We start from the raw sequence: 10621 nt of genomic DNA, 5'->3' as shown, positions 1-10621 counted from the left end.
GTGACATATTCCTTGCAACGAAAACTATTAGTAAGTAGACTCCAATCAATTTGTAAGGAAATAGTTGCACCAGCCGGCCACAAATTCACAACAAAACACAGCAATCACGACTCTTTGTGTCTGAGAAACTACGTGTCCCATAAGCCATTGCGCTGGGGCTGACGGGAAAATGCAATGGTAATATATATATATATATATATATATTTGACTGTATCGCTGTTAGCTTTGTATCTCTCGTACTTTTCACACAGTTGTTTTTGATGAATTTTAATAACGAAAAAATATTAAAGAAAGCGTTAATAGGTTTAACCAACGGTCACGTGATTTTTTTTTTTTTTTTTTTTTTAAATGACGCTCCAGTGAAGCTAGCTAACTTTCTTACTATCTTCTTCCTAGTGACATGAACCTTGCCCTCAGCAGAGAAAACCACTAACAGAAATAAGGTGAAAACGTTTGTGTCCATGATGAAATGCAGGCAGCTGCGATGGATTCAGCAGAAGAGCCCCCATCGATGCTGTGGGGACTGGACCCGATCTTCTCTGCCTGCGCGCGGCTGTACGTTAGAGACATCCTGCAGATGACAGAGTCAACGCAGGTACCAGGTAATAATAACACCTTCACATCACAGCCTCTGGAGTAGAGCTTGACCTTTACTTATTAATATTTGAGAGTAAAGGTATAAGTCAGTACAGCATGTGTCCATCAGTCCTCTGCACCTCCCATCTTTTATGTTATGTTTCACTTGGGGGAAAAAAAACAAGTTACAAACTATAGTAGCTGAAGTGAGAGCCAAGTTGACTGAAAACATCTGGAACAATATGAAACCCAAAATACTACAGACGAAGCCCCTTTTGAGCCGCTGAAATCCTGAAAACATTTCACTTCCAGATTTTTATGGTCAGAAGCAACAGTTTACAGCTGATTTTATCAGCTGAGATGAAGATTAGTTTAGATTAAACTTTATTGTCATTGCACAGAAAACTATAGGTGAAGTACAGCAGTAAACAGTTTAGTGCAAATGTTCAGTGGATGGTGGGAGGTGCTTGGCCGTCAAGGCCAGGGTGGAGGGGTGAAGTATCAACACAATTTCAATATTTGATTGTTTTAATATCACGATTATCATGAACAACAGCAGTTCAGAAACACTTCTAAAGTCAGTGGCAAGCATGACAACGTCCCAACTTTTCTGAAATGTGTTGTTGTTTATCGCGTTCTGTTTGTATTTACACATCAAAACATTACCCAACATGTGTGGGAACAAGATTGTAAACAGTGTCGAACTTAATAATACAGAAAATCATCTATTGACATTGAAAACGCCTCATTCTGTCAGAGTCAACAGGTTGCATGTGTTTCTTTATAGTTCAACATGGATTACTTAATGATGCTGTTGGTATTCTGGCTCAATTAGCCTTAATAACGATGTGTTGTTTTGTTTCCACTTGTTACTTTAAGGCATTTACTTCTACAACTTGCATCCAATCTACAAGGTTGATGTTCTTGGAATTGTGGTTTATAAGAGGGAGCGAGACGACTTCTTCTGTTATGGAGGTACTGAAGGTGTCCCTGCATGGAAGTTCATTGGGCATTTTTAATGAGTTCTAACAGCTGCTTGTTTCTAAACACACATGGGGTTAACTTGTCATCAGTTGTATGAATTTACATGTTCTTTTTGTTTACAAATATGTAGAAGTAAAACATCAGTCAGCTTCTGTTTACACTCATAAATCGGCACACTTATAAATGCCTGATGATGACATGCCTTTGATTTCTAAGTCAGTAAACAGCTCTCGACTCATCCTGAGGATTATTTAATGTGTTCACAGTGGATGACGGCACTGGTGTAATAAACTGCCTGTGCTGGAAGAGTGACCTACTGAAAGAGGAAGAGGAACCCAGTAAATGTGAGTGTTTGCAGGGCTTCAGATTAATTCTTTATGAGGCACCAAAACGAGCAGAAGCATCTTAAGTTTGCTAAATCTCCGCATGCAGACTTTAAGAAGAGAAGATTTGTAAACTAAGGGGAGTTGTGTGTGCGTGCTGCACCATATGGAGCACGTTCCCAGTCTTGTGTTGCATTTGAAACACCTATTTGAACCTTATGATAGCTTTAGTGCTCAATAGGTTGTGTAACCTTTGTACCGTACATGCATATCAGTGTCACTGCAGGTGTATTTATGTGCTGTTCTACTTTTCAGAACATTGCTCCGTGTTTCATTTGAACTTGTAGTTGAAATTTGATTTTGTTCTGGTTCAGTTAAATCCTGACACTGTAATGTTAACAGTTTGAAATGTGGAGCTGACAGACATCTCTGTAGAACAGCTTCCTTCCTTTGGGATGCCCTCAGTTGTTTTTCGGCTCTTTCTGCCTTTAGTTTTATCTTCATCACAGGGTCCAGATCAGGTGCCTGGATTGGCCTTTACAGAACGTCTTTAGCTTGCTTTTGCAGGATGTTTTTGGTCATTGTTCATCACACTGTGACAGATAAGCCAGTCAGCTTTACTTCATGTTCTTTTGGCCCTCAGTGTGTACCAATCTGTGACCTTGTCTGCTCCTGATCCTTCCGCTCTCTTTCTGATGGATTTATCTAAGAATGGCCTGTTTCACTTGATTTAACAGCTCCTTTGACTGCATACTGTTGGGTTAACAGCAACAGCTCTGAATGCAAATGGCAGCTCAGACCTTTTATCTGTGTAACTGTTGAAGAAGTAATGATGAAAAACCCACACCTGTCTATTAAAAAGCTTTTGAGTTACCTGTCCTTTGAAATTTGAGTGCTTCCCAAAGCAGCTGAGAGTCTGCTCTTTGAGCGCATATTATTTATGTATTATTTGCATCTTTTGTTACAGTATTCAGTCTTTTTGGTATTTGAATTACTTGTGTAAATGGAATTGTCTCTGAAATGACTCGATATATTTTATTATAGTGTAAACTCTGCTTTAATGTTGTTATATTGTTTTATAACCTCCAGCTGGGGCAAAGCACAGTGATGGGGCTCAAGGAGGCTTCAATCCAGTCGCTGAGCTGAAGAAGCTGAGACAAGCCCAGCAGCAACGCTGCCGCCTGGAGATCGGAGACCTGATTCGAGTCCGAGGGCCAGTGAAGACGTCGAGGCAGCAGAGGGAAATCATGGCGTCCGCCTACTGTGAGTTTCCTCAGCAGTTTGACATCAAAATTCACCAGATAAACTTGAACTGTCAAACCATCCAGCAGCAGTTTAAATGTGGGAGAAACAAAGCAGTTACACTGAACGCTCTGCACACTTTCTCTGCCATCTGTCATCTGATGTAATCCATGGTTAGAGTCCAGAGGTTTGTACCCAAAAGCAGACCAGCCAGAGGCAGAACTTGAGCTCACCAAAAGTCTAAAACTAAAGTGTTGCTTGGCAGGAACTCCAGGAAACTGGAAAAGAAAAATACAAAATCTGAACGAGAGGGAACGAAGACGATGATATCAACAACAAACTGATTGGTAACGCATGTGCAGCCAGGCAGAACTAAATGAGGTGTAACAGGAAACTGACTTTCAAAATAAAATAGAAAACAGGAAGTAAACAAAGCCCTGAACCGAACCCACTGAAAACTAAACAGAACACAAAAAAAACCCAGAATAAAACTGATCCTGGTGAGTCTGGGAAACTGAGACGGAATGAATTAGAAACTGAACTAAGATCAGGACGGAGAAAATAACTGAAACTTTATTTATTTCCAGACTCAGGGTCCATTTTCAAAAATCAAAACACAGTACATAGACAATACATAAAGACAAACAGAAACACACTTATAAAAGACACTTGTACCAGTGTTTCCACATGTATGACCGGTATCGCGCCGCACTAAGCGCAGGATTTGACAGCAGCATAATAATTTGATTACATGAACCATCCAATCTGCAGATAAATTCATACATTAAATTCCTCAACAATGCGTGGAATGTGTTGACCCCTAGACCACAAAACAGTTCACTTGCACTGCTCCACCTGGGCTTCTTAAGCAGAATGCGCAGCCCATCATTATATGCAACTTGAAGTTTCTGCAGGCTACCCTTTTTATACTTAGCCCACAGGGGGGCAGTATACAGAGGGGTGCAATATGCCTTGAACAGGCTAATTTTAACACTATCAATGCACCAGTGAAACTTCCTTACCAGCATGTTAGCTTCTGCATATAACACGCGGCGCTGCCTGTAGATGTCATCATCATCACACATTTGGTCAGTAATTATATGTCCCAAATACTTTGTTTTGTTACTTACAGGTAAAGCCTGCCCCGCCAAATAAAAAGAAGGAAAAGTGAGATCCTTGTCCCCCTTACTTTTACATATAAGCACAACACTTTTCTTGCAGTTGTATTTAACATCAAAAGTCAATCCATAATTAGAACAAACATGTAGCATTTCTTGCAGCCCAGTACTGCTGGGGGAGAAGATGGCTAGATCATCGGCATACATGAGATGGTTTAGCAGTGCATTCCCAACCATGCATCCTGTCCTACAGGCCCTCAGTTGCTCAGACAGGTCATTCATATAAATATTGAAAAGAGCGGGAGCGAGTAAACTAAAAACTAAACAGGAAACACGAAGAATTCAAGCTCAAGAAGACATGGACAACAGAATAAACACATGAAGCTCAACTGGAGTCTCAGAAAAGGGACTAACCACTAAAACCAAACACACAAACAATAAATAAATGCACCAATAAGAAAAAACCAAAACAGAAAACATCGTCTGTGTGTGTGTTCTCAGATAAAGTCAACGACCCGGTGATGGCGGTCCAGGTGGCGTGGATGATGGAGGTTCCTCAGCTCTACAGAAAATGCTACGACAAACGACTGCAGGTGCAGCCCAGCGCAGACGGGTACAAACGTCCATCCTTTCATCCTTTCATGCTGCTTTGGATACAGCTGATCCGGTTCCCGTTCAGCGTTTCGGCGCCCTCTGAGAGAACAAGCTTCTGACTCTTTAACTCAGTTCTGATGTTGTCAGCTAACAAGGAAATCTAAAGAAAACCAGAGTTTAGAGTTAACACGATTAACACCAATAATAAGTTGGACCGATAATGTAGAAAAGGAGCATCATCTGTAACATTTCTTCCTTTTACATGTCAAACCTGAAAGCTGCCAACATCCTGAAGCTTTCTGATTATTTCCAGGTTGACACTGGACTCTGAGTTTTATAGTTTGTCGCCTGCGGTGACTGTGGAGTCTTCTGTAGGATGTAATGTGAGATCGTGTGATATTTTTACAGCTTTGAGCTTGTATGAATTGCACTTGAGGCCTCATTCTTGTCTGACTTTCAGTAACTCTGGTGGCAGTCCCCTGAGCAAGGCAACAAAAATCATCAAGGAGTTCTTGGAGCAGAAATCGGTGCCCAGGTTCAGACCGTACGATGTCCAGGATCTCCTGCAGCCTCTGATCTCCAGCCAGCCTCAAACAGCAGCTGCAGACCAGGTAAGCCAGAATAATATGGATTCTTTTTGAAGATCTGAGCTGGGGGATGAAAGGAAAATCAAACAGCAGGCTTCTTTTTAAGTGTCCTTCTAGGCTCAGTTGGATGAATGAACAAAAGAAATAAAACCAGGATCTGATTTCTTTTTAATTCTGATGCATTTATTGATCAAATCTGTGAGGGAATGATATGATGTTTAGATAAAAGAGTAGACATCACATTTAACTCTGTGAATCTAAAGAATCCTTCTTATTTTCTGCTCCTCTGATGCTGTTCAGGAGCCCGTAGCCGGTCCGTCTGCGTGCCAGCAGCTGCGTCAGCTTCTTAAGGAGGTTCTGCAAATCTTACAGGATGAAGGTGTTGTGTACCGCAAAGTTAAATCCCAGGATGAGGTTTATTATGTAAGAAACAACAGAGAAATCTCTGTTTGATCTAAATGTGTTAGCATATTCCTGGTGCCATGTCTGAAGCTGTTGCTGCTCTCCAGGTGACTGCACAGGACAAAGATCTGCTGATGGTCGTCAAAGACGTCATCAGGGAGGACTCAAAAAGAGAGAAGTGTGCGTAGCTTGCTCTGCGTTAAGCTTAAAACATCTGATTAATGTTGAAGGCAGCGTGTAAAGTGTGACACATTCAGCTGTAATAAGAGTACAATCTTTTATCTCCTTCTCAGATCAAACAGCAGTAACTGATGTATGTTTGCTGCTTTCTGAACATATTTTTTCATATTTTGTCTCTTCAGCTTCATTTAATTTCTGAAATATCTTCGGACGGTAACATGTTCCCACTTTGTAACGTTTCCTTCTCCCAACACTTAGAGACGTTCTGACAGTGAGGACACCAAGTGATGAAGAGTTCCAGCTGTTATTTTGTCCCGTTCTTCCTGCAAACACGTCTCCAGGTGTGCAGCAGCACGGGGTGGTGGTTGTTTCAGAGTTTGGGGACAGGTCAGGACTGCAGGCAGGCCAGTCCAGCACCCGTACCCTCCTCTTCCTCAGCCATGCCTTTGGAACGTGTGCAGAATGTGCTTTTACATGGTCTGCTTGAACAATGCACGGACGTCCCTGGGAAAGATGTGTTCTTGAAGGCAGCATATGTTGCTGTAAAATCTCAGTGAGCTTTTCTGCATTAATGCTGCCATCACAGAAGTGGAAATGAGCTTTGCTCATTCGGGCCCTGATCCAACCCCATACCATCCCAGAGCCTGGCTGCAGGGACTGGTTGCTGACAGCAGTCTGGATGCTCCTTTTGCTCTTTGCTCCATTTCTTCCAACAAAGATCTGGAACACTGATCGCTCTGACCACAGCACACGTTTCCACCGTGTGACGCTCCATCCCAGACGCCTCCGAGCCCAGAGAAGTGGACGCCGCCTCTGGACCAGGTTAACATCAGGTTTCTTCTCTGCACAGTAAAGTCTGTGAATGGAACTCTGGATCGTAGAGCTGGACAAAGGTTTCCCACAGTAATCCCTTGTCCATGTGCTTCTATCAGCTGTTGATGAATGAGGGTTCTTGATGCAGCGCCGTCTTAGGGGTCAGAGATCACGGGGGTCCAGCTTAGGCTTGCTCCCTCGTCCTTTACACTGAAACTCCTCCAGATTCCTAGAATGCTTAAATTATATTCTGCTCTATAGAGAAATATGCAGATCCCGTCCAATCTTTCTCTGAGGAAAATTGTTTTTAACACATTTGTGGACAAACTGGAGATCCTTTGCTCCTCAAAGACTCAGCCTGTCATGGAGGCTGTTTTTGGACCAAATCACAATTAATCACCGGTTAACATCTGGGTCAGGCTGCCTCAAGCGGAGGAGTTTAAGTGTATCGGGATCTTGTTTACGTACGATGGCATGTTTTAGTGTTCGATGGACACTAAATGTGACCTCATTATTTCTGATGGGGCTTCATCAGAAATAATGAGGTCACAGTGCCGGAAGCTGAGCCGAAAGGTGAAGCCTTCGATGGACTGGTCCATTTTCATCCTTACCCTCACTTATGGTCACAGGTCTGGGTCGTGACTGAAAGAAAAGATCGTGTATACGAGCGCCTTAAAGGAATTCAGCCATCCAGAGGGAGCTCAGAGCACAGCTGCATTGATAAGTGCCAGATGATGTGTTTCGGGCTTCTGATTTGTGGTCGCTGGGCACGTGAAGCTGGGAGGAGACGGGGCAGACCCGGGACACGTGGGAGGGATCACGTTTGACCCAGGAACACGTCTGTATCCCCCAGGAGGAGCTGCAGAGTGTTGTTTGGGAGACGGATGTCTGGGTTACCTCCTTGATCTGTTGCCTCTGACCCGACCTCGGATAAGTGGAAGAAATGGATGATTGATGATCGATGAAATGATGCTGACATGACAAAAAATAACCTATCTTGGGTTCATGCTGTCTGCAGTGAAATTAAAGTCAATGTGAACGTCAGAGTCACTGCAGTGTCTTTAAACTGAGCGTCTTCTGATTGTGTTTGCTGTTTTTCTGTTCCTCACATAATCTCGGTGTGTTTCATCACATGTTGACAGTTGTTTCCTTGTTCTGTGGCTGCAGATGCGGAGAAAGGTTGCCACGTCCTGCACATCCTGTCTGCTGTCAGGCAGCGGCACAGCCTCAATGTGAGCAAAGGAGCTCTGGAGCTTGTCCTCAAGTCTCTGGAGCGCAACAGTGACATCATCAGCACCAGCGACAGCCATTACACAGCGTTTTAACCCGGACAATGGGAATCTTTGAATAGAAATCATGTCACCTGCACTGCTTAGTTCATCCTGAGCGTTTTGTTCTGTTTTATATAGACCGTAAAAGGAAATATTATGTTTAATACAAATTTGTCTGAAAATAATCGTCTCGGATATTAAGATCGATATCACAAAAGCTTTCAGGTCCACTGTAGACTCCACCGTTGTAAATATTTGGTCAATTTTGAAATAAAAGAGAACAAACAGATGGTGGGATCAGCGTGTGATGGAGCCCTGAGGCACAAACAGTTCCCTGGGTCCCCATTAAACTCACATCCCTGGCTTTGTCTGCACTGTGTGCAGCTTTTCTTTGAAATAAACATTATATTTAGTTTTTTTTTTTTATCAAAAAGTGTGAAGATGCAGCAATACACAGAACACCCCCCCCCCCCCTCATCTCCTCTTATGTCCACCTGTTTGTTCCTAATGCAGCTGACACAGAAAGACTGCAGGGATGGAAAAACACATGAAAGTGAAACAGTTTTAGTAATGGTTGCCTTTATCAGTGAAAACACCTTTTCCGTTGATTAAAGGTATTTATGTCCACACAGTAAAGATACAGTACAAGCAGTATCCTCCAAATGTTCAAATACATAAAAAAAAAACAACAACATTTTTTTTGAGCCCAAATTTGGTTCGATTCATTTTATTGACACAATGCTGTCGGGACGATAAATACACTCTGCATAGTGTGACCATCTCTGGAGGCATTTCTTGTACTTCAAGTTGCTGTTTTTTTTTTTTTGTCCAAGGCAGTTATCCACAGTCCAGAAGAGTGCTCGGGGTCATTGCTCTGCTGCATGACAAAGTGGGAACTAGTCAAGACTTCCTGTCACGGCATGACGCTGTAAGATGTAACGATATCCACGTTGGCTCACCAATTTTTACTGCAAGTTATGTGTAAACCATTACTGATCGCCCCCAGTGGTTCACGGGGAGGTTTTCCACTGAGAGATCTCAAACTTTTTTCAGCCTTCCTCAGTCCAATGTAGACGTCTTTGGCCCCCTTCAGCCTACAGAGAAACTCTGTCATGCAGGTTTCTACCTGGAGCTGATGTGTGTCATTGGGTCGTTCTGTCAGTTGAGTTGCTTTTCTGAGTAGCGCAATGCTAAGTGAGTGCCTTCTGAACAACACTTTAGAGTTTTTCTGTAAACGTCTGGATTGTTCATGTCTCAAAAATAAAAACAAGCCGTCTTGTTTCTTGGAAAGGTTTCTTGTGTTTCTTCTCCCCTTTGCATGTAAGTTTGTTTCTGACTGAGCTTGGCTTTCTGAGCCTGTTGCTGAAGCAGAAACTTTAAGCCTCAGCTCTGACGGCTAATTTAGTAAATGATGTAGCCTGTAACATGTTAACAAGGCTTTGAAACTTGATGTTTTTTTAGGGAGAAATTTGACTTTAAATCACTTAAAAACAAGAACTTTTACAGTTAGAGAGAGTCATCACTTAAGGAGGCTTCTTTGGGGTGTCACAAAGAGTTTGGTTATGACATTCAGTGATCGATACGTCCAGAATCAAGAACAATGTCAGAAAAAAGGACTTGCTGTATGAGGTGATTCTGAGATTAGTGAACATTTTCCTCAATTAAAACAACTCCAAAATGATGCAAAAGTGTGTTTTTAGCACGACTTTAAAGCGCCTCATTAAATATTTCGCTAAATGGCGATTTGTTTGAACAAAGTTCCAGGTTTTGTGTGATTGGTCAGCTCCGCTGGCCTGATCAGGCCCCCACCCATCATTTGCTGGGGTTCTGCTGCCACTTCTGATTCACATTTTGAGGATTTGAGGCACATTAGAGGGAAGTGGAAAGAACTGCGTAAAACTTATCTGACCTGGCAAAGATCAAATTAATGGGACTTTCTGGCTGTTTTACGGTCTGAGCCGATAAACAGTTGACAAAAAATATTTCAGTTCAGTTTTATTTATAAAAAGCACCAAAACTCAAGAAGAATCTCAAGAAGAATCACAGATTCAGTCCAATCCAATCTAATTCAGTGTAATACAACCATAGATATGATGATAAATTCCAGATTTGGTTGGATTTCACTTCAGACCAGTACATAGATATATACTGATTTATATTTCTCTTTGTGGCGTTTCAGATTGGCATCAATAGCGAATGGAAACCCGTTATCCTGTAACAGCTCTGCACAAACCTAAAATGATTTCCAAGCATTTCACTGGACACTAAATTAGTGCACGCCCCTCAGTGCAGGATGAGTCATGTTCTGTTTTTCATTACAAACTCTAAAGTACTGTGAAGAAAACCTATAAAACCATCATTTTTCTTTGCTTGTGTGCCACATAGTGATGTAAACCACTACGTTTCATATAGATAAACATCGAGTTAATTTTGGTATTGGTTGTTTTATCAATCAAACGGTCACAGATGAATGTGTGAACCCGGCTCAGTTTCAGGCAGATGGCCTCCCTTCCTGGTCCTGGTCCTGGTTC

At 42.2% G+C, this 10621-nt stretch overlaps 1 protein-coding gene across 2 annotated transcripts; it reads left to right on the top strand.

Moving 5' to 3' along the window:
• The first annotated feature begins 157 nt into the window (after window positions 1–157).
• Window positions 158–9380, top strand: stn1 (STN1 subunit of CST complex). Of its 2 annotated transcripts, XM_075463360.1 has the most exons (10): window positions 158–177; window positions 397–602; window positions 1456–1551; window positions 1827–1904; window positions 2973–3146; window positions 4745–4856; window positions 5298–5448; window positions 5725–5847; window positions 5934–6006; window positions 7987–9380. In XM_075463360.1, exons 2-10 carry the CDS (start codon window positions 470–472, stop codon window positions 8142–8144), a joined length of 1098 nt encoding a protein of 365 aa, XP_075319475.1. In that variant the 5' UTR covers window positions 158–177; window positions 397–469; the 3' UTR covers window positions 8145–9380. The 2 variants fall into 2 exon arrangements, with proteins under 2 accessions (XP_075319475.1, XP_075319474.1); XM_075463359.1 differs by lacking the exon at window positions 158–177 and having other exon boundaries at window positions 266–602.
• Window positions 9381–10621: the final 1241 nt, after the last annotated feature.

The sequence above is a fragment of the Odontesthes bonariensis genome, chromosome 4, assembly GCF_027942865.1.
Source record: "Odontesthes bonariensis isolate fOdoBon6 chromosome 4, fOdoBon6.hap1, whole genome shotgun sequence".
Lineage (NCBI taxonomy): Eukaryota > Metazoa > Chordata > Actinopteri > Atheriniformes > Atherinopsidae > Odontesthes > Odontesthes bonariensis.
Note: the sequence above shows the minus strand (reverse complement) of the source record. Positions and strands in the feature narration are given on the sequence as shown.

Bases quoted from the DNA above. Each gene is read 5' to 3' on its own strand.
- stn1 (XM_075463360.1), top strand. From the start codon at position 470: ATGCAGGCAGCTGCGATGGATTCAGCAGAAGAGCCCCCATCGATGCTG. The intron at 3,147-4,744 runs GTGAGTTTCCTC...GTGTGTTCTCAG, and splicing joins AATCATGGCGTCCGCCTACT to ATAAAGTCAACGACCCGGTG. The intron at 4,857-5,297 runs GTACAAACGTCC...TCTGACTTTCAG, and splicing joins GTGCAGCCCAGCGCAGACGG to TAACTCTGGTGGCAGTCCCC.